General features: G+C 49.1%; 1 protein-coding gene across 1 annotated transcript; it reads right to left on the minus strand.

The window, feature by feature from the left end:
• Positions 1-788: 788 nt before the first annotated feature.
• On the minus strand, positions 789-23,503 carry LUZP1 (leucine zipper protein 1). Its single transcript, XM_082071339.1, has 4 exons — positions 23,366-23,503; positions 7,509-10,677; positions 5,407-5,571; positions 789-4,873 (listed from the first exon to the last, which is right to left on the minus strand). Exons 2-4 carry the CDS (start codon positions 10,578-10,580, stop codon positions 4,838-4,840), a joined length of 3,273 nt encoding a protein of 1,090 aa, XP_081927465.1. The 5' UTR covers positions 10,581-10,677; positions 23,366-23,503; the 3' UTR covers positions 789-4,837.
• Between the last annotated feature and the right edge of the window lie 519 nt (positions 23,504-24,022).

Consider the following 24,022-nt stretch of genomic DNA (forward strand, 5'->3'; position numbering starts at 1 on the left):
TGTGTAGAGATATATATATGTCTATACATATACATGTATATGTATAGACATATATATGTGTAGAGATATATATATGTCTATACATATACATGTATATGTATAGACATATATATGTGTAGAGATATATATATGTCTATACATATACATGTATATGTATAGACATATATATGTGTAGAGATATATATGTCTATACATGTATATGTATAGACATATATATGTGTAGAGATATATATGTCTATACATATACATGTATATGTATAGACATATATATGTGTAGAGATATATATGTCTATACATATACATGTATATGTATAGACATATATATGTATATGTGTGTATATATATGTCTATACATATACATGTATATGTATAGACATATATATGTGTATATATATGTCTATACATATACATGTATATGTATAGACATATATATGTATATATATATGTCTATACATATACATGTATATACATATATATGTATGTGTGTATATATATGTATACACATATACATATATACGTATATACATATATGTGTATACGTGTATATATATATACACGTATATATGTATGTATATATACATATAAATGTAAATATAAATATATATATGTATATGCATGTATATGTATATACATTTATATATGTATGTACATGTGTATATATACATATATAAATGCATATGTATATACATTTTTATATGTATATGTATATATAAATGTATATACATATATATATAAAATTCTCTACAGGCAGCTCAAGGACCTTCTCTTCTGGAGATGTTCTCAGCCACTGTCCACTGTTACGGGACAGAAACATCTCCAATCTCCTCAATGTCAGAAGTGGCGTTTGGACACCATCCTCCTGTCCTTTGGAATTCTTCCTCACTCGCAGAGTTGCCTCTTCCCTTCCCAATAACACGTAGGGAAGGGATGATGTTCAATCCTTCACCTCCCTCTGGTTGTCACGTTTCATTTCGTTGTTCACTGTGCAATCCCAGCTCTGCTGGATGCACCACGGGAGCATCCTGGATGGGAACTTGGCTTCAACTTGATGTCTAAGCCAGGCCTAGTTCTATTATTGCTGGGAGGATGTTGGTTTATTCTTCGTGTTTGTGGTGCAGGGAGGTGATGGGTCCTGGTCTGTGAAGAGGAGCCACATGATGGATGGAGCTGAGCGGGTGCAGGTGGGTCCAGGGAGGCCTTGGACCAAGTTGGCTGAGCTCTGCAATAGCAAAGAGAAGAGAGACGATGCCTTTAGGGACTGAAAGGCCTGTGTGTCCTTAAACCTTGTTCCTGTAACCTGACGACAGCTGAACAGAATCCCAGTTCAAGTTGATGCAGAGAACTTGAAAACAATGTCGTACGTCCATCTGTGCAACGCGAGGGCTACTCGAGTTTGCCAAAGCGAGTAGATGGGACTGATCCAAAAGAACAGGTGAAAAAAGGCTTCAGAGAAAAGAGTTTTGTGGGTAAGGAGGATGAGGCGGTGAGCCGGGCCTTGAATCACAGGCACGGAAAAGAACCACCCTGTGGTTCGCGCTTAAGGTGCCAGTGGGGGAGAAACTCGGAGCCAGTGTGGAAACTATGGACAATAACTCTTCACTTACACGTTTGCAGATCTTTGCTGCCTGTGGCAAAGCAGACACGGCCAATACAAGAAGGGTCAGGAGGTGCAGAACCCCCTCCTGAGGGGTGTTCAGAAGCTGCCCTTGTGACCTGGGACAGAAGGGGGGCTCAGCTAAGCCAAAAGTCAGTTTTCTTAGACAAATATTTAACCGGAGGAACGTTTGTAGGACTTCAATGAGCTCTACCCTGGGAGCAGCCACTGAAGCTAGTGGCTCCTAAAATGTATTTAAAATCTATTGAATGGAGCTTCTGGAAATGCATCCAGCTGTTCAGTCGAACAGAATAAACTAGACAGAAGGAAAAGAGCTTTAAAGTGTGGTGCCCAGGGTCCCTTACAAAGCGACGTACGTGGTTATAGCCACGGGGGCTCGGGTGTTCATTGCGCCTGTGTATTGCAAAAATACCACATCACCAACATGTAAAAAGAGAAGAGTTTTTATTGGTTATATACTGCAGAGCTGACAGCATTCGAGTCAGGAGAGACATGCAGATAAGTGTGTGTTTCGTTTGGCATGCAGAGTAAGGAGGTTGAGCACCATCTGTATCCTGGGGAGGAATGAGCTGGTTTCCCTCTATGCGCTGTCGAGAGGGCGAACAGTGCTGAGAGCTCTAAGAGTTTTAGGGAAATAGGCAATACTGGAAAATTGGCTTAACTTGGATGAGTCTGTGATTACGAAAAGATTTCTTGCATTATTTGTCTTCTATTTCTTGCATTACTTGTCTTCTAACTAAGCTGCCCCAGCCCAAATATATGTCTGCATAATACAAAAAAAAAATAGATTTTTTGTCTTAAAAATACATTCCGTGCAGCCTGGAGCGTTCCCTCCCCAAGGCAGGAGATCCTTTGGGTCCTTCGGTTACCGACCATCTGCAAACAATGGCTTCGTGTTTCATCGCGTACGGAGCTTTGCCCGCCCCGTGATGTGCAAGAGATGATGCCGACTGTGCTGGGGGTGACACCGCCGTGACTATTGCTCAGTCCGGAGCCAGGACGTTGCTCAAGTGTCTCTTGAAGCACCAAGGACCAGCAGCTCCGTTTCCTCTGTACACTAAATACATTTACAGCTTTGGAATTACTCACCGCTCGGCCTCGCAGCGTCATCAAGCCCGCTGGAAAGCCCGTTATATTTATACGCTAAAATTACAACCACTTCAATGATGGCAATATTTACACATAGATTCTATTTTACAGCCGTTCAAAAATGTGCAATTTGAGTCAAACACATCGTGTTTCCTGAAGTCATTGCTATAAGTTCAATAATACAATCAGCTCCTATTGCACTCGTGGGTAGAGGCCCCTTTCGGTTTTTAAGGAGGGTTTTCTTTCTCAGTTGTGGTGAAAACAACCCCGTGTAGCCACCGAGTGACATCCGTGTTCACTTTATAACAAGTAGTGAGAGTCCAAGGTAAAATATTGAACAAAGGACCGAGGCAGCTGGAAAAAGGAGAAATGATGCTGATTCCACCACCTGAGGAGCCGTGGGGTTGTGGCGTCGGTCGAAAAGCTGATGGGGAAGCCGAGTTTTAGTTTGGATTTTGAGTTTAAAAACTTCTCCCACTACACTTCATGGTCATTCATCCCCTTGCCGTGTCGTGAACTGGTAACAGCAGGTGATATAATTTATTTTAATATAATTTAAGATTATTTGAGCTGCCACTTAGTACTAACTTAAAAGCGTTATCTTTTTATCTCGTTAAGCAAATTGATGCTTACACATAGCATGAAATATAAAAGAATAAAATGAAGAGTTAAAAATATAAATTTGGGAAACCATCTAAAAACTGCAGAAGAAAATGCTTTTTTCTCAAAAATAATTTTTTCCCTTCCTCCAAACAATAACAACAAAAAAAATCACATAATTAAAACACTTTTATATAAATGTTTTCATAGATATTTTCCAACCAGCTGTTTTGGTTTTTTTGATTCATTTGCCTCTCAGAATCGAGGCGGATAATTCCCAGATGTGCGGGTGTGGACAGACGGACAGACAGACAGACGGTGGCTGCTGTGGGGGGGGAGATGTGGGGCTGAGCGTGGGCTGCAAGGGCTGCTCCTGCAGCCCCTCCCCAGCAGAGCCGGGACCTTCTCCCTCCTGCAGCACCGTCCCTGCAGCACCGTCCCTGCAGCACCGGCCCTGCAGCACCGGCCCTGCAGCACCGTCCCTGCAGCACCGGCCCTGCAGCACCGGCCCTGCAGCACCGTCACCGTCCCTGCGCCTGCGGGCGCCCACAGGACAACATGCCTGTGGGTGCGGAGCAGCCTCTGCCCCCCCTGGGTCCCACACCTGGGGATGTGCTGCTCCAAAAAGGGCGACAGACCGAGATCACGTCCACCCTACTTTTGGAAGGAACAAGGACACCCCGCTTGTCTGCAGAGTGGGATGGACATGAAGCCTCAGGTGAAGTCAGGAGGAGGTTTCGCTGCCGCTGGTTCAGCTCAGACGGTGACTTCTCAGTGCAGGGTCGCAGCTGGTGATGAGCAGGTCATGCAAAGCTCGTCGCGGAGACTGACAGCGATAAGGAAAAAACTGCTGCTTACAACATTTTCTGCTCTGCTTAACGTGTAAATCAACCAGGGGGGTGGTTTCATCCTGCCTAGACAAAGAGGGTGTGAGGAACATGGGCGCTGAGATAACCACAACCAAAGCCAACAAGAAGAATGGAAACGCTCCCTAGGAACTGGCAGAGCCTGACAGAGCTTGACAGAGCCCAACAAAGCCTGACAGAGCCTGACAGGGCTCGACAAAGTCCAGCAGGGCCCGACTAAGACTGACATGGCCTGAGAAAGCCTGACAAAGCCCAACAGAGCCCAACAGACCCCGACAAGGCCCGACAGGGGCTGTCCTGGGCTGGTGGGCTGTAGTCACAGGGATCTTGTCTAAATGCAAGTGATCAGCAAGCAGTTCTCTCTTGTCCAGCGAGTACCATCGTCCAGAGTGGCTACAGTTTCCATATGGAGACAGACCTGTTGTCCTACGGAGATTGCAGGTACAGAGATGAGAAGTGGGAGTCCCCTGAGCAAAGTCTCTGCAGCTGCCTCTTCAGCAATGAACGAAGAAGAAGAATTAAGTGGGAAAGCTCCTGTACCTTGCAAATCGCATTAGGAAACTGGCTTCAGCCTCTGGAGAGGGTACAAACAGGTGTGACACCCGTGGTACCATCCCACCTCGTGCTCCGCCGTGCAGCGTGTTGGTTGAGTGGAAGGGAACACGGCTCATCTCCGAGATGTCCGGCAGGCACGGGAAGGACCCTGCAAGACACAAACCCACAGCCTCGCAGACTGGCCAGGACCTGCAGCTGCCTCTGGCAGCGCTTTTGCTCCGGGGAAGAGCATCACAATTGCCTTAGGGAGCTGGGTACAGGAGTCTGCTTCTGGCCAGCTGAATACAACCGTGTGACACCTCTCGGTGACCACCCAGAGCATCGCTGTGATGTCCCCTTCCTCAGCTACCAACAGGGACAACATCAGCTCGCGCCCTCTGCTGCGAACACCGCCTGTCTCTACATGCCCATCAGCCGCGACTGTCCCGCTCTGGGCTCTTAGTTCTGTGCGGCTCCACCAAGAGGAGCGACTCTCTAGGGCTCTGGGCTGCCCTACAAGCTTAGAACATAAAAATAAGGTAGAATAATGTACCAATGCGATACAGCAGACACTGCAAAACCTCTTAAAAGGTTTACCTGCATTTGGACAAGTTCTCTGAATTACGTTACTGGGAGGTCAGGTCAGACACCGGATTCTTGCACTGTACCTCTCTTTTCCGGATGGCCCTTGACCTCACGTACCTGCTCGTCCGCCTGCAGACCCAGCGGGGCGTGGGGGTTGGATTCGGGGTCCGGCAGCTCCGTTTTGGCCGCTGCTCTTCTCCCTGGCATGTCCACCTGCGAGAGGTGCTCAGAAGAGCCGGACTGTTTTCTTCTGGAACTGGGCACAGCATCTTTGCCTTCATCCTGCGCAAAGGAAAACAGAGGGCTGTAAGTCGTGACTACGACAGGGCCTGGCATAGTACTGGGTTTTTAGTCCTGGCTTTGCAGTGGGAGGTGCTGACTTGAGGCTCTTTCACAAAGGCCACCAGGCCAGCTCTGGCATGTCCTCACTCGTGCTATTTCATGAAGAGTTTAGTGACTGAAGCAGTTTCTTAACAATATTAACTCTGAGTTTTAACCACCGCAGCGACCTGAATCTCCCATTTCTTGGCAATGAGGATGCGATGTGGCTGTTTTCTGCACTGTTCTCCTGTTTTGGCATCTAAATGTCACTTTTAAACTTGGTAATCTTGTCTTGAATGTTTGCAGCAACATTTACGGATCCCACCCTGGGACTCAGATGCCTTAGGGCTGGCTGGGGCACCCGTGTCTTCTCCTGAGCAGCACCTGGGTGAACAGGGGTCCCACTGGGACCTCCACCCAACTGCGGGCCAGAGATAACCAGGCTGCTCATTAAAGTGAGGTGGTAATTTTAATTTAATGAATGGCAGTCATCTTAACGGACCCAGATAACACAGCAAGGGATGGGCACCTCTGTATTTCTCATCTAGTCGTCGTCTTTGGAGACGAGGCCACTGGATGGGCACATGGGAGCTCCATCCCCTTGGGCCTCTGACAGTGTCAGTCCTGTCTCTGCTGCCAAACAGCACCAATTTATGACTCTCAGCCCAGACACGCAGTCTCCGAGAGGTGACGGCACCCCAAAGGACAACCAGCTGGTCATCAACAAGCTGCTCTGACCCCCAGGATTCACACAAAACTGAACAGAACCTTTGGAGAAGTCACTGAGGTCCAAGGGAAGATGACAACAGTGATGTGCTGTTGCTGGAACCTTACGTGGAGTCAGCAAGGGTGAAACGGTGATGGATGAACTTTCTCCTAAGCAGAGAAGGAATGAGAGGCGGCAGAGCCCCGGATGCTGCCAAGGAGACTCTTTTCCACGAGATGCCTCCACTGTAAGGTACGCACACCCCACCCAGAGTGTTTCGTGGAGGAGAGGAAGATGTACTTCAGCAAAACCAGCACAAGCACATTTCCCATACAGGATTCTTAGGGCAAGCTCAGGCTTTGGACAGCGGAGCTGGGAAGAGGTGACAGCGAAGCCTTCACAGAAAAGCTGAATGAGCAGTTACCATAGGCTGCTGTCAAGCTTTTCGCCAGAGAAACGGCTGCATCTTTAACCGAAACACAAATCCCAGCAGAAGAAGACAGCCTGTGATGTGATGCACAGTATAAGATGATACACTTCAGAGGCAGATTCCTTTTATTTTTTACCGAGAGCCTATGCAATAATTTGAGCTGTCCAAATGAAATTTGGTGTATCACCTGTGCCCCTGCAGCCTTTCAGACCTGCAGACACGGGGGAGGTTGGACACGAGGAACAGGTTCTTCACCCAGAGGGTGCCGGACACTGAACCCGTGATCTGTTCAGGAGGTGCCTGGGAAGTATTTCCAGAGCAGAATCCAGCTCTGGGCTCCAGTTTCACGTGGAGCTCGTACCAAAAGGAGCTTTATCTCCACAGCTGCTGTTAAGAGCTACAGTTCTACCTGAGGCACAACCCTATTAAAATCAGCTTGTTTCCTCATTTTTTCATTACTACACCAAGCTGACGGTGACACGCAACGCTGCTCTAAAAAGCAAACCACATCCTACGTAACCTGCGAGTTCTTCTCCCATCTCGGCAAGAACAAACGCTACTATATAGCTATTCATATGGTGTTCCAAGACCTGAGCAGACGGATCTCACTTCAACAAGTCTAAATTGGGTACCACACATACGAGATGCTCCACTGAAGACGGCGCGATCCGGGGGAGGGCAGCGCTTCGGAAATAAACTGCAAGGATTTCACATCAGGCAACTCTCAACTGAAAACTAAGGATTTTAACATGGGATACTTACGGGCAGCGCGTTGCGGTGCCAAGCAGAACCTGCCGTGGGATCACTGGCGCAGCTCCGGCGTGTGAGCAGCTCCGATGCACTTAAGTTACTTTTGGTCCTTCGGCCCCCCAGTCCGGGGGTGCTGCAGGAATCGGCCGCGCTCCTCGCTGGGCTCTGCTCCACCGAGTTCGTTCTTGCGCTGCTCCTTTCCATTTCGGAGAGGTCCACTGAGGACCTACACGTGTTTGTAGCACTGGAAACTGCGCTTTTGGTTGGAGAGTCCTCCAGGGAATGTAAGCCTTGTCTCGTCCTCCAGGAACTCCTCACAGTGACATGTTTCATGTCGGATGAAGCTGCATCCGAAGCTCCATGGCTCTTCCAGCTGATGGTCTCCGCGGGCAGCTCGCTGCTCCTCTCCGCCAGCTCGGAAGTCTTTATCACGATGCTGCTCCTGGAGATCACCGTCTCCGCTTTACTCCTCGGCGCCGCCTCTCCAGTTCTGTCTGTCTCGGATAATTTCAGAGCACTTCTATTAATCGAGATCTCAAAAGGTGTGGGGTGATTGTTTGTTACCGGCGAAGGCTCATTTGGAGCGACTCTGATGTTGCTGGTGCTAACGTGCCGTTCCTTCGCTGATGTATCGGAGCTGCTCCTTGGAGCTGTTGGCTCAGAGGGGAAGATTGTGATGCTGCTTGTCATTTTATTTGTTACCGTTTTAAAAACAGACTTCTGCTTTTCTGCATCAGCCTCAGGAACAGTCCCTCCCATCACTGCCTTCATATCCTTTTCAACAATCGCAGGTTTAATAACAGCTTTTGATCTCAGAGCTTCTCTTGGGCTGAACGACCTTCTGGATTTAAATCCTCCAGTGCTGGCATCAGATGGTTTTATACACTTGGTGGAGTCTTCATCATTTGCAGGGTTTCTGTCATTTTCAAAAAGCGATGCTCTAAAAACTCCCCTGGAATTCGAGAACTGCTTGGAACTGACTTTCTTCCTTGTCTCAAAATCTGACTGAGCGGTTATTTTTTTGCTGCTTTCTGATTCTTCATCTGAATTGGGTTTTTCCTCGTTACTCTGGATGGTTTTGGAGTCCGTCTTTAAGCCAGAATTTACATGATTCACTGCTGAACACTCCTCCATGCCTTCTTTATCGAGACCTGTGAGGATCTGCAGAATGTCCTCCTGACTTCTGGAGCGATGCGAACGCTTCGTTACCGTCGAAGGCTTCGCGCTTTTGAGTGACGCGTCTGCGGATTCTTTTTCCTGGGAGATTATTGCTCTCTTCGCCCTCCCCTCCGAGGGCTGTCTGTGCGACGCCGCTAACGCGTTCACAGTTTCTGCTTTAGCGAGGTGGAACTGGCCGGCCGCAGCGGCGCCGTTGGGACAGCCGTGGCTCCCCCGGGCCAGCAGCGCGTCCCCCGAGCACTCACCCACTTCTCCCTGACCTGTTTTCAGCTTCGAAGAAGCCGCCGATTCTCCTTTACCTGACTTTTCATCCTGTGTCTCGGCGCCGCTCGGGCAGTTGCCGCGGAAGCCCTGGGACGGCTTTTCAGCCTTGGCTCTCAGGCCCGGGTCACCGATGGATTTGGAAGGCGCTTTCCACGATTTCTGCTCCTGTGCGGCGGGAGGATACCGGCTGAGGACAGACGGCTGCTCTTTGGGCCTCTTCCCCTCGCTCTGTGCGACGCCACCGGAAGAAAAAGTGGAAACTAAAGATTTCTCTTCCAGTCTTTTTGTATCTGTGTCCAAAAGGGCAGATGCACCAGACGCTCTTCCTGCTTTTCTGTTCGTTAAGCTCGGACTGGGCACCTGCTTAACCCCATGGCTGTAGCTGTCGTTACTGACACAGAAATCTCTGTTCCTCGCCCTGTCCCGGCGCTGCTGTGGCGAGAGCTCCCGCGGCTTGTGCTTGGCCAGCTCGGCCGTGACACCCCTGTATTTGGGCCGGTCGTGCTTTCCCCTGCTGGAAAAGCTCGTATCTTCATTTTCGACCTCTTCGTTCTCCAGATCTTTCTGTTTCTTTATTTGCATTTTTATTTCTTCTAGCTGACCCGCTAAGAGTTTGTTTTTATTCTGTTCGCTCAAGTAACTGTCTTGCAGGTCGTTGTTCTTGGCTCTCATTTTTTTAAGTTCTTCTTCTAAAGATTCGAAACGTTTGATCTGAGTTTTAAGCTTCTCGATTTCTTGGGTGAGATCTTTCACTTTGTTGTCTTCCTGATTTTTATTCTTTTGATTTTCTGACTTATTTCTGGTCTCATTTTCTACATGCTTCAGGTAATCCACGCTTCCCTTCCTCCTGGTCTCCTTAGAGGGCAACGCAGAAGTCAAGTCATCTTCAATTCTCAAATCGTTTCTGTCCAGGAGATTATTTGATGACCTTTCTAGCAAGTTGGATGCATTTCTAGTTTGATCTGTCCTGTTTAGTTTATTGTTCTGTTCTAGTTTCTGCGTTAGCTCCTGGATTATTCTTTCATTCTGCTTTTCTCTTTCATTAAAATGTTTTCTTTCTGTGATAAAGCTCAGCGCCAAGGACTTTAGTTTTTCTAACTCGCCTGTTAAGCTCTGCTCGGTTTTATCCAGCCTGTCCTCAGATGCTTCCAGTTCTTTCACTTTCACCCTAAGTACTTCTAATTCTGTAGATATCTTTTTGGTCAGGTTCTTCTCTTCGTTGAGGCTCAGACACAGCTGCGTGCAGTCGTTCTTGCTCCTCCCAAACGCCTCCTCCAGCTTCTCCAGCTCCGCCATCCTCCTCTGGAGATGTTCGATTTGTGACTTCAGCTCTCGGGTGAGACCCTCTTCCTCCTCAAGCTTCTCTTTCATCAACCGGCAAAGCTCTTCAGCCTTCCTTATCTCCTCATCCTTGCCCTCGATCTTCAGCACCCTTTTCCTTAGGGCCTCGACGTCGGCCAGCATGCTGGAGTTGCTGCCCTCGGCCTGAATTACCTTGTCCTGGAGGTCGAGCAGTTCGTCCTCCGCTTTCTGCAGGTTTTTGGTGGCTTCCTCCAGCTCGTCGAGGCGGCGGCTGAGGCTCTGCAGTTTGAATCGCAGGTGCCGGTTTGAGGTCTCCTTGTAGCTTGTCAATTCTGCCATGTTGCGTTTTTTATTCCTTTTGGGTGAAAGGTGCGGTCTTTAACACCTCGTGTGTTCCCGGTACGTTCCCGTCGCTTTGAACGGAGACGATCTCACCCTGAAAGAAAAAAAAATGCTTAAAATCAATATAAGAGCTCAGAATAGAAATATTCTCGCTGTATAAATTAGAATATAAACATAAATATAGAATAAATATATTTATTTATATAAATCCCAGAATCCCAGAGTGTCAGGGGCTGGAAGGGCCCTGGAAAGCTCATCCAGGTCAGTCCCCCCATGGAGCAGGAACACCCAGATGAGGTTACACAGGAAGGTGTCCAGGCGGGTTGGAATGTCTGCACAGAAGGAGACTCCACAACCCCCTGGGCAGCCTGGGCCAGGCTCTGCCACCCTCACCCCCAACAAGTTTCTTCTCATATTCAAGTGGAACCTCCTGTGTTCCAGTTTGCACCCATTGCCCCTTGTCCTGTCACTGGTTGTCACCAGAAGAGCCTGGCTCCATCCTCCTGACACTCCTCCTTTATATATCTGTAAACATTAATGAGTCACCCCTCAGTCTCCTCTCCTCCAAGCTAAATAACCACACAGCCGACACCTCTCTTGTCAGTCAGAAGATGCCTGTCCTGGTTTTGTTGAAAACAAGTTTCTCTTTTGGTGAATTTGCCTGTCAGCTCAAGCTTCGTATCAGCTGCATTTTCCTGGAGAACCAGATCCATGTTTTGGTAACACAGCAATGGAATGTGAGGTTATTGATGAGCACGGATGGACATCTGGAGAGAGGGACAACGAGAAACAGGGGACCAGAAACTGACCAACGGAGTGTAACATCCCATTCACGTGATACTGCATAGAAAAGTGGGAGATCACCAGGATCTCGTCCCTTTTCCCTATGGCGACATTAGGAGAGGACCTTGCGAGTCGTCCCCGCGAACCGAGGCCAGTGACAGACTGAATCCAGCTCCGGTTGGCTGCAGAGTCCAGTCCAGGACTTCGGGTGCCGGCTCTGCAGTTGACGGGACTTTCAAGATTGGTTTTGTATATTTTGTATTATTTTCTCTATTTTTATCAGTAGCATTAGTAAAACATTTTTAACTTTCCCAACCCTCTTCTCTCTGTCCTTCTTTCCCTCCCGATCGCCTGTGCTGAGTGGGAAGGGGGAGAGGAGGTTAACAATACATCTGCCAGGGTTTTATTGTCACCCCGCAATCTAAACCCTCGACAATGCCTTAGAGGTGAAGAACCATAAACGAGACCTGGAAAATAGAAAATGCAACCGCCAGCCGTTGATGGGCATTGAGGAAGGGTGAACCCCATCACCGTCCCTGGAGGGGTGTAAAAGGAGTTTAGACAAGGTTCTTAGGGACATGGGTTAATGCCAGAGTCACCCAGGTTATGGTTGGACTCGATGATCCTGAGCTCACCGGTCATGAAGAGCAGAAGAGGGACCTTGGGACTGAGTCACTGATCTCTGTGGATGTCAGAGGCTGCTCAGAGGAGAACATGATTTAGAAGAAAACACTCGAACATTTGAACGAAGCAGAAAATTGAACTCGGCCATTAATTGCATGAATGAAGGACTAGTGGTGTTCCCCAGGGGCTGATGATGGTTTAATGTCTTTATTAACAACAGAGATGATGGGATGAAGCCAGTTCGTGGATGATACTGGACTGGGAGGTGGGGCAGGGTCCAGTTGAGGCCAGTATCTAGTGCAGTGACTCAGGGGTCAGTACTGGGGCCTGTATTATTCAATATATTCATCAGTTACTTGGAGGAGGGAATAGAGTGACTGTCAGCAAGTTTGCTGGTGACACCAAGCTGGGAGGAGTGGCTGACACTGGAAGCTGTGCTGCCATCAGAGACCTGGACAGGCTGGAGAGCTGGGTAGGGAAAAGTTGAATTAAATAGAACAAGGGCAAGTGTAGAGTCTTGAATCTGGGCAGGAACAACCCCAGGTTCCAGTGTAAGTTGGGGAATGACCTATTAGAGAGCAGCGTAGGGGAAAGGGACCTGGGGGTCCTGGGGACAGCAGGGTGACCATGAGCCAGCACTGGGCCCTTGTGGCCAGGAAGCCAATGGGACCTGGGGTGGGTTAGAAGGGGGTGGTCAGTAGGTCAGAGAGGTTCTCCTGCCCCTCTGCTCTGCCCTGGGGAGACCACACCTGGAATATTGTGTCCAGTTGTGGCCCCTCAGTTCCAGCAGGACAGGGAACTGCTGGAGAGAGTCCAGCGCAGCCACCAAGATGCTGGAGGGAGTGGAGCATCTCCCGTGTGAGGAAAGGCTGAGGGAGCTGGGGCTCTGGAGCTGGACAAGAGGAGACTGAGGGGGGACTCATTAATGTTTACAGATATATAAAGGAGGAGTGTCAGGAGGATGGAGCCAGGCTCTCCTGGGTGACAACCAGTGACAGGACAAGGGGCAATGGGTGCAAACTGGAACACAGGAGGTTCCACTTGAATATGAGAAGAAACTTGTTGGGGGTGAGGGTGGCAGAGCCTGGCCCAGGCTGCCCAGGGGGGTTGTGGAGTCTCCTTCTGTGCAGACATTCCAACCCGCCTGGACACCTTCTGTGTAACCTCATCTGGGTGTTCCTGCTCCATGGGGGGATTGACCTGGATGAGCTTTCCAGGGCCCTTCAACCCCTGGCACTCTGGGATGCTGTGGGAAGCGTGGCTGATAAAAAAGAGGCTCAATGAGCTGAAGAAGAAGGAGACGTAAAGCAACATCTACAAACAAGCATGTTGAAAGTATCCATGAGGAGTCTTCTAGCAGGAGGCCCTTTAACTTTCGGCATAGTCAGAACTAACCCCAGTGCTTGGAAACAATCTAAACTGATCAGTATTACAAATAAAGTCCACATTTGTAACATTGAGGGGAATCGGCCAGTAAAAAATATTATCTTAGACACAGTGGCTGATTAAGCTCAGACCAGAGACCTCCAGGGGTAGTTCTAACATCAGTTACTCCGCTGGTCATGACTGTTCTTCTCCAGTCTGTCACCAGGATCAGATCAGACGGGATGGTGCAGGATTCTAACACCTGGGTCACTGATAAAGTGAGATCAAAGACGCTGAAGGGCCATATCCTGGAAACACTTGAAAAAAATGCCCTGATGAGACACGTAGGAACCCTGGGGAATCTCAAACTATCTGTTATTCAAGGCAAATATTGAGGCAAAATGTGTGGCCAGTAAACACCCAAAGGGAGAAAAGATTTTTGTCTGTTCTAAGAGGTTCTTAATTAGAGCACATTAAGCCAAAACCCAGTTTCACAAGAGAAAAACATGGCACAGAATTCAAAGTAGTAACTTACTAACAAACACTTCAGAATTTACCAGCATTCACTATTTAAATGACTCATTCTGATTCTCCTTTTCTGCATGGATGTCATTGAGTTTTCTGGTCTTCCTCAACAAGTGCATGTACATCCTAACTTTATTCATATTTATCATTATCAGTTGCATCCTCCCTGTTTAACACAGGTTGCGTTTCAGGGCTATTGTGACTTGGCGTGGTTTTGGCCGTAGCATCCTGTGAGTTCAGTATCTGGCAGATTCATAAGTCTCCATCACTCTCCATGTTCTTAAACATATTATTTTTCCTGCACACACAGTTTTATTCACCAATATCCACAGTTTTACAGAAACAGCAACTTTTTATTAATTTCTTCTTCTGCTCTAGAAGTTGTAGGGGAGGCGACTGTTCATGCGTACACCTGGGACCGCTCCCTGCACCTCCCCAAACGTTAGGCTGAGCTTAGATCCTCCCTGTTCTATTTTCTGCTAAATCACCGCTCAGAACACCTGTGGGAACCATATTTTCGCACCGAGCACAGCGTTTGCGCACACCTGGGGAAACGGAGCCTCAGGCAACGCTGTCTCAATCACAGGGCTTCTGGCGTCGCACACGCGTGCGAGGGAGCGTGAACGCGTCGTGCTCGAACGCGGTGACGCTGCTGACAGTTCGTGCTGGTGTCGGAGCTCAGCACAGCGACAGCATCATGGATCCTGCTCCCCTGCCCCACGGTGGAGCCCAGCGTGCCGTTCTTCATTTGGAAAGCAACATTTTTCTGCCATTTGTATAGAGGAAGGACGTGGGTGTCCCAAATTGCAGCAGATGAGGACACTGGGGCCAGACTCTCAGCTAAAGGGAGAAGGAAAGTTTTTCTTAATTTGATTTTACCTTATACGAACTCCTTCCAGCATCTGGGTCTCAATCCCACGCGATGCTGCGTAGTCGTGGGAACAGGAGAAAAATAATCCAGGAAAAAAAACGAAGGGTAGAAAGCAAGATATCCAGACTAAATAAGAGCCACTATGTGTCATCAACCCAACATGCCACCTGCAGGCTCGTAACCATGTCCTGGGGCAGCTGAAGAAACACAGATGATGTGTTTAGCGGGGAAAGGGAGACCCTGGCCCCACTGAACACAGGGGCAAAATGCCAAGTGACTTTTAGGGATGTCTGTATTTTTGGGGGACGAACGGTCTCAGCAATGTCTGCATCTCACGGGAGAGGAAATTCTCAAAGTTAGAACAAGCTCGACAATCTGGAAGCGGTTTGAGTATTGACTAACACAACGCTAGACTAGAGACACGTGAAATGATGAGACAGCGGCCAAAAATAACCACAGTGGCCACGATGTTCAAGGAGACTAAAACAAAGACACCGAAGGGCATCTGCAGCGAGGGGGGACACTGCAGCAGGCTCTGCAGATGGTCACCGAGTCACCCCGACCCTGAACCAACACTCCCATCACCCACCAGACTCCTCAGCGTTGCTCCTGGCGTTACAAAAGGAACTGAAGCTCTTGATCAAAAATGGATCGATGCCTTTAAATCCCCTCAGCACGCTAGTCCTATCTGCCAGGTATCAAAAAATGTCTTGTACATACAGCAGACAAGTTACCTATTTGACAAGCTCCACGTTTCAAGAAAAATGCCCCATCCTGCACTGCAATCAAAGCTGAGGACGACAACGCTCTCCTCGGCCTCGGTGTCCCATGCTGCGACTTGCACCATCCTCAGGACCAGATTTCACTGTCACGTTTGATTTCACAAACACTATAGCGAGTCGCAAACTTGGCAGCGTCCTGCGGATGGCATGGGAAAAGCAGCCCCTGCTCAGTGCTGCCTTTGTAACGTCGAATATTCACCCCTCCATCTCTCCCTCTCTCCCAACTACTGCTCAGTCCTCAGTGCTGTGGGTTTCTGGCTTGTCCATCTCAGATGTGGGTTCATAAAGCGGCAACAAGACAAATATAAAGAAGAAAAATCTCTCAAGGTTGTACATCCAGGCACAGGGACCCGCTCTGAGCTCAGCAAGTCTCTGAGCCGGAACTCTGAGGTTGTCAGAATCCCCCCCTGTCCATATTCTCCTTCCTGGGACTCCATTTCCAGCCGTTGCTGGAGATGGGATACAGGGCAGATAAACCTTTGCTCTCACCCAGCAGAGCTCTCATCCTTTTCTTGGGTTCTTGTCTTGTCCCATCTCAAACACCAATGAATTTCAAGTACTCATAACCAGCTCCGAATCCTTTTGCTCACTGGGCATAGGCAACTTTAACCTTCACATTCTTCCTCTTACTGGGGCACCGATACGTCCCTGTTGGCATTAAAATTACAGAGCATTGAACATTCCTCCTTCAAAAGCCCTCCCAAAAAAGTGAGCTCACGGACCCGGCCGCACATAAAACTGGTTATTCTTGCAACTCTCTTCCTGGAGGAACTCAAGCAATGGTATTTGTAAGTTTGAAAACTTACATGCTCTGACAAAAACACGAGTTCCCTCGCTTGTGTTGCAGTTTGGATTCCTACACTTGGCCCTCGTCAGGGAAACAACAGATGACGTTCGGTGTAGATCAGCATTAAGTTACAGACACGGGGAAAAAAACACCTTAACTTTATATGTAAAACAACAAGCTTTCAGCTTACTGCAACCGTTGAGGAAAATACAAGCTCATTGTTCTACAGTGGGCAAAAACCAAGTCTAAGAGTATGAGTTACTAGGAAATAATCTGCTGCCAGCTAGAAAAGATACGCAATAAAGATGGTCAAGAGTATGATTCCTGCAGAGGAAACCACTGACAAACGAGAACTGTTTAAGATGGAAATAATAAATTATTCATGAGGAATGTGACAGATCTATAAAATTACGAGTAGTCTGGAGAAGAGGGATATGATAAAATGTTGGCTGTCCCTGCGGTCGCAATGAACAGGAGAGATGCTGCTCCTCATGACATGCGGATAAGCGGCTGGACTCTGTGGTGCTAAAAGTTTCCATGGGCAAACAGATAAAGTAACACCAGAGATGTCTTCTGAGGGTTAGTAAATCCACAGAAGCCACTTCCAGCTCTGTGCCACAAGGGGCCAGAGGCTGGGAGAGCACACAAGAACTACTTACCACAGGTTCTCCCTGTTGTTACCCTACAGCTCTGTTCTTAGCCACTGCAAAAACACTGGGCTAGACACACTTGTGGTCTGACCCAGGAAAAACGGGCTTGGGTAGGAAAGTCAAGCCCAGCCTATAATCACAAAAGGAGGAAAAGATCTGTCCTTCTAGATCCTGAAACCAGGATTATGACCGAGATGGAAACCACGGATGGTGGCTCTTCAGGTCAGGTCTCTGCCCCCTCTGGCAGCCCAGGCAAAGCAGCAGCTGCGCTGCACTTTACGACTTGGACCAGGTGCAAAAACCTCAGATCCCACCTTGCACAAGAGCGTGGCTTAACAGTAAAGGCTGAAGAACAGGCTCGTCTCATCTGCACGTCAGCCTCCAGCGGCTAGCAAAGAAGCCAAAGCAAACGCAGCACCCAGGTCTGCTGGTGAATCTTCTGCTCCTCAAGCTGACACACAAGGTGACACCAGCGACCTGGTCCCGTTCTTGGTGGTTTAAATACCAAGAGGACTGTGCATGGCCAGACAACTCGAGCTCCGCGCTTGCTTCTGTGTAGTTTAGCATTTAAGAAGAGCTCTGACTCCACACTGGGAGGCCCTGCAAGGAGGCAGCAACACATCATTTCACCAAGGGTCTTGTGTCACAACCCAAGACAAGACTGTCAGCAGATTATTTAACAACCTCATTTGCCTTTTTTTATTTCCTAAAGTAGGTAGTTTTGTGCCAGTCTCAATGAACAAGACCCTGTTCTTCCTCAAGAGCAACACCTAATCCTGCTCACTAGCCTAAACTCTGATTAAAGGAGACTGATCCCAGGTTAGGGAGGTTCTCATTTCTACAACCAAGCCGAAGGCAGAGTCTGAAGTATGAAAAATGTAAGTTTGTGAAAAAATGTAGAAAGAATTTGGACATTCAATTTATAGCCGCACCAGTAATTACTTTAACCCTTGTTAAAATGAGTAACGCTGAATAGCTGAAGAAGCAGAAGACATCAGGTATTTTGACCTGAATTAAAAATGATAATTCAGATTTTAAACAAATGTCTGAAATTTAATTTTTCATGAATCTTTACTAATAGCCCTTCAACACAATAATCCTCAGCAGACGTCTAGGACTAATTACTCTGATAAAATTCAATATTCAAGCACAAGCCTAGTTTTAACCACTTTCTTGTACACCCACTTTATAAACCGTCAGCATTGCTATCCATCCACTGAACACAACAGCCCTTCAACTACAAAGAAACGTTATCCTCAAAAGCCCCCAAACCGGTAGAAGTTTTACCTCGAGTCCCTGGAAAGTTGCTTTTGATGGGGGGACCCTCTTCAGGGGACGCTGCTGTTTCCTTTGGCTCATCTGTGAGAAGCCTGACACCGACGCAGCCTCCCCGATGCAAATTCAACACTTGCCCGGCTTAGTGCTGATGCAGAAGGTGAAACTGCATTTCCTCCCGCACCCCCTGCAGCTTCAGAATATATCTTTTTTGTTCACTAGCAAACGCAAAGCCAAATAAAAGGAGGGATTCGGGAGCTTGTGTGACTCTCTCAAATATGATTTCTTCGATGAAGACTCCAACAGAAGTCTTTTGTGCTCAGTTTATCACTGAAAATACCCTCAGGTAACAAAAAAGTAAATAAAACAACTTTTATGAGCAGATCACAGCTTGGATCTCTGCAGGAATAAGAGAGCACGCTGTGGGGACTTACACACATCAACCTCTAAATTAACGCTCCATGGACAAGGGGAGGCTCTGAAACAAGCTGCCAGGATGGCGTTATGACACTACGCAGACCTAAGCCTAAACCTAAGCCTGCTCTGAGGGGAGACTCAGTGCTCTTCACAGGTTAGGGGTCCAAGGTCTGGTCAGCACCAGCTTCAAAGTTCATCCAGCTCCTACCAGCATCTCGTCTGCAGAGCGTGAAAGGATCAGAGAAGCCAACCCAACTCGTTGCTATAACGGGAAAACTGTTCTAAATTCGCAGTTTCATGCTGCTAGAAAACCATCAATATTGAAATACCCTACAGACAAAGTTCTATGGGCTGCCTGCATTTAATTCCACTGGTATCTAACGGGCAACAAACAACAGGTAACTCTGGACAGAAGACAGACAAATTCAAGACACTAATAAGGAAATCTGCAGGCGTAACACCAAGCATTAATTTATCCACATCCCATCCTAGAGGATGATCAGAGCCAAGATGGCACAGGCTTTGCTCACAGTGCATTTAAGAAGCAGGGAGTGAAAAATAAGGCACAAGTGGCAGCAGAGGGTCTCGCTCCAACACTTTTCCAGGGCACGGCTGGCTCCCCTCGCTCCCCCACGTTGTTATTTACATCCTTTCTCCCCCTGTGCTCCCCGGACTGCGGAAGGAAGGATGTTTCACAGGAAGGAAGGACTTGGCTGTACTGAGATGGGACCGCGCTGCGTCTCCCACCGGGATGTTTCTTTCTACAGAGGAGGGGAGGAGTGGGAAACCTACATTTTCTGTCTCATCTCAGTTGCCAGTGAGGGCGTGAAGTCAACACCAGGCGTCACAGGAATGACCCGAGGCTGGAACAGCTCTGCTGGGGACAGGCTGAGAGTTGGGGTGTTCAGCTGGAGAAGAGAAGCTCCGGGGAGACCTTGGTGCGGCCTTTCTGGACTTAAAAGAAAGATGGGGCCAGACTTTTTAGCAGGGCCTGTTGTGATAGGACAAGGGGTGATGGTTTAAACTAAAGGAGGGAGATTCAGGCTGGACATGAGGAAGGAATTGTTGCCCTGAGGGTGGTGAGAGCCTGGCCCAGGTTGGCCAGAGAGGTGGTGGATGAACCATCCCTGAGACATCCCAGGCCAGGCTGGACGGGGCTCTGAGCACCCTGATCTAGTTAAAGAAAGATCCACCCAACTCTCATGACACTCCAGATCCCACCTCCCCAGTACTGAGCGCAAGAGAAATGCCCTGTTCCAAACTGTGCTTCTCGTTGCTACACTCTGCCCAGTGAGAAAAAACACCCAAGGACAACATGCCAAGAATTTAAGAGCAGTTTATAAAACACTACAGCCGAATCTCACAGAGAAGCACCAACACCCACATGTCAGACGGGATACCTTTATGCTAAGACATTAATCACACTCAACAACACTAAAAACAACCCCAAACGGTAGCTATACGAACAGCAGAGGGAGAAGCTTCATCAGGATTTCTTGACTGCCCCAAGTTCACATTCTCACCACTAACAGTTATTTATCATCACACAGGAATTATCCTTCTCCAGTAAAAACAGATATATCCCCAAATGATTCACACTACCTGAGGAATTAGTGTTTTTTCAGCTCTGTTCCAGATCCTAGGTCAGGAATCTCCTATTCCAGTGGATTCCACTAAGATATCGCATGTAACGACAAGTTCTTGAAGCGGTTTCATCAGATTTTTCCCTCTAAGGTAACCCGCTGCACTCCCACGTGAGCACGGGCACCTTAAAGGCACAAGCAGCTCCGAGTGCTGCAGTGAAATCAGATGATCAGCGCCAGCCCGGAGCTGCTGCAGCCGCTCAGCTTCGCAAACACGACCTGCAGTTTGCAAACCAACCCAACGGGGAAGCCGCAACCCGGCGCCGCAGCTTCAAACCCAGATAATGCCTATAAAAGCAATTAATAGAAAAGGAATTTTTGAGGATGAGCGCGAGAACAAAGCCTGACGGATTCTGCTGCAGCACTGCAGCAAAATCTGCATGCACGCTCGTTACGTGTCGCAGCAGAACCTGCACAACCCTGCGCGACCTTCAGCTGTTTTACCTTCCTGTGAAAACAAAGGAAAACACGACAAGCAAACGTACAAGGTAAAGAGAAACGCGCTTGAGGTGCAGCCTGACACATGAGCCCCAAGCTTCGGGGTTTTGTAATATTAACCACCAAAGCCAGGGCTGAGAAAGCCTCAGCTCTCACCTCCTCCCGCTGCTCCGCTTTCTCTGGTCTTGGGCACAACGCTGTTTGCAGGGTGTCCAAATGAAATCTGTCCTGCTGCTTCTGAGCCAAACAATCACAAATCCAACCAGGGAACACGGGTTTTCACGGCAAAACAAGCTTATTTATATTCACAGACACCCCACCAACCATCAAGTTTTGCCAAAAATGGCTTAAGTTAATGAGTTAATCTGATACTAAGTGAGGTTTGATACTACGGCCCGGGCTGCGCAGCAGGTCAAACTAGGACTTAATCTATGACTTAAAAACCATTTAGCCAAGTAAATTCAGAACTATCAATGTTTCTTTGCAGGGGCTAGTCCAGATTTTAACCAATTTAAATCACTAAAGCCTACACTCTTCCCTTCGTGCCCTGAAGGTGCAAAAGCACCCCAGGTTCCTCCCAAACCAGAGCATTCTGCTGGCCCACGTTCAGTACAGCTCATCAGACCCCAGACCATACAGCTCAGAAGTTACTTTGAGGAGAAGATATTTGAGGTTTGCCCAATCCAGCCAAATGGGCCCAAAATCATTGGGGCTGAATAAATACAGGCACTTTTCCACTGAAGTCCCCGAAATGTGTGGTCTGTGCTCCTGCTGCCCAAACCTGTATTTTGGCAGCTTCGTTCCCAAGCGAATAAATGACCCGTTTTGTTCTTGGGCCTCTTGGTGTGGATCCTCACAGGTCCCATCAGCAGCAGAGCTCGTCCGGCTCTCACGGCAAAAGGCAGCAAAGCAGGCTGGTTATTAAGCATAACATTAAAACCCGTATTTTTCTAAACACCCTCTTCCCTCCCAGACATTCACCTTTCTGCATTGTGTTTCTATGAGAATGCAAACGTTAAATTTGCTGTAGAACCCCTGCAAGAAAGCACCGGAACGGTCTCAGCTCTGTTTTACGGGGAAGGAAACAGAAACCGCCTGTACGCAGCATTTATTTAGCACTCAGGTGAGGCTGCTCGGTGCACCTGCGTATCTCACCCCACCCTGGCGGGGGTTAAAGAGCACAGGGCGCCTTACAACCCCTTATCTGCCGAGATTAGGGCCAAAACCCACCAAAACCTACCAAGACAAAGGCAGAGGCGCAAAAAGATCAAGGCCTAAACAGCCACGTTTTGGCGGCTGACACCCAATGCCCCCCAAGTACATGAAAACACTCGTGTTTTCTATTCCACACGTGCAGATTTAAACACTACCCAAGACAAAAAGCCTGCAAGACAGGCCTTAGACTTGTGAAAATAATGTGGTCTAACACTGTAAGGCACACTGGGACTCTAAACATCACCGTTTCTGGTAACAGCCACATTTGAGAGTATTCAGCAAGGGCTATTGTTGATTACACTGCCTCGCATTAAGCAAATAAATTCAGTAATTTATTCTCAGTTGGGCCAAGTTTTCAGAGCACAGAGGAGGCCGGAGGGCTGGTGAAGAGCCCACGGTGCCATCACTTATTATGACTTCCTAGAAAGTAGAAATCAGTCAGATTGCTCTGTGCTGGAGAGAAGAAACTTTACCATTTATAGGATCACGGCGAAGCTGAGGCCGAAGGGCTTCCCAGGCAAGAACAGAGGCACGGGGGTTAGTTAACAGGGCTCTTGAATCCCACCGCACGCAGATCAAAAGTCCTGATTAGTCGGGACAGTCACTTCAACTCATGTTTAATTGGTTTCGAGGCTCCAGATGTAGCATCAGAAGAGAACAAAAATGCAGCTTGGCGATGGAAGCGCGGTCGCCAAGGACAACAACCAAATGCCCGGCGTTCGCTCGCTGTGCGTGCCGGCACGTGGGACACCTGGCAAAGCCGAGCTCAAGAAATTAAGCGATTTTATTAAGAGAAAAAGAAAGGTTTTGCAACGCTCCAGCAATTAATTCCCTCACAACGGGGGAGCAAAGATGGGTAAAGTCATTCAGAAAGGCATCGGAAGAGCTTTTTCGCGGTCCCTTCCAATCCCTAACACCCTGTGATAATTATATGATAAATGTGGGTGGGCTGGGGAAAGAAAGGGCGATTCAGAAAAAAAAAATACGCGACAGGAAAGGGAGTATGTGGCTGTACCAAGGGAAAAAAAAAAGGTTATTCACAGGAACCCCATGCTTTTAGTGCCTGGAAACCTCCAAAATCTGAACGGCAGGGCCGGTTCCAGCCCTTCCCAGGCAGCCGGGCGGATCGTGCCCTTCCCGGGCGGGCCCGCGGCCGCTCTCCCGGCAGGAAAGCGGCTGTTCCGGTCCCGTCGGAAGGAACCCGACGGCGGCTCCATTTCCGAGCGGAGCCGAGGCCCCGAGCGGCCGCCGCAGGGGCCGGGGGGTGGGAGAGCCCCGTCCGCCGCCTCCGCACCGCGGGCGACCCGCGGAGACAAAGCGGATGCCTCAAATTCCTTCCCCGCCTCGCCGGTCGTGGCGGGGCTGCCGCGCCCCCGCCCGCCCCCCCGGCGCCCACCGCTGCCTTACCTGGGCGGCGGCGCGGCCGCGCTGCCCTCCCGCCCTTCCCGCGCTGCGCTCCAGCCCGGGCTGGGGCACCGCAGCCCGCGGGGGCTCCGGCTCGGGCGGCGGGTGCGGGCGCTGACAATGAGGGGAGGGGAACGCGGTACCGGGCGGTGCTTGACGTCAGCGGCAGCGGGCGGGGGCTGCGGGGCTCCGCGGGCCCTCCCCCGGCCCTGCCATGGGGCGGGGCGGGAGCCGCCGCCATTTTTGGGGGGAGCGGGTCGGGAACCTCGTGGAGGAGCTTTCGGAACCGGCTCGGGAGGGCGGCGGGGGGCCGGGCGGGGCGAGCCTGACACCCCCTCCGTGAAGAAGTTTTTCCCAATATTCAACTGAACCTCCCCTGGCACAACTTGAGGCCGTTTCCTCTGCTCCTGTCACTCGCTGTTTGGGAGCAGAGCCCGACCCCCCTGGCTCCAAGCTCCTTTCAGGCAGTTCAGAGATCAGAAGGTCTCCCCTCAGCTCCTGTTCTCCAGCTGAACCCCCAGGTCCCTCAGCCGCTCCATCACACTTGTGCTCCAGCCCCTCACCAGCTCCGTTTCCTCCTCTGCACTCTCTCTAGTCTCTCCATGTCCTTCCTATGATGAGGGGCCCAAAACTGACCCAGGATTCCAGGTCTGGCCTCAC

Source organism: Streptopelia decaocto (assembly GCF_964273445.1).
Source record: "Streptopelia decaocto genome assembly, chromosome: 23".
Taxonomy (NCBI): domain Eukaryota; kingdom Metazoa; phylum Chordata; class Aves; order Columbiformes; family Columbidae; genus Streptopelia; species Streptopelia decaocto.

What these genes read in the sequence shown, in the direction of transcription:
- LUZP1 (XM_082071339.1), bottom strand. Translation starts at nt 10,580, where the DNA reads ATGGCAGAATTGACAAGCTACAAGGAGACCTCAAACCGGCACCTGCGA. An exon ending in GGCACCGCAACGCGCTGCCC is followed by an intron (nt 5,572 to 7,508) that starts GTAAGTATCCCA and finishes TCCTTTGCGCAG; the next exon opens with GATGAAGGCAAAGATGCTGT. An exon ending in GTCTGCAGGCGGACGAGCAG is followed by an intron (nt 4,874 to 5,406) that starts GTACGTGAGGTC and finishes TGTGTCTTGCAG; the next exon opens with GGTCCTTCCCGTGCCTGCCG.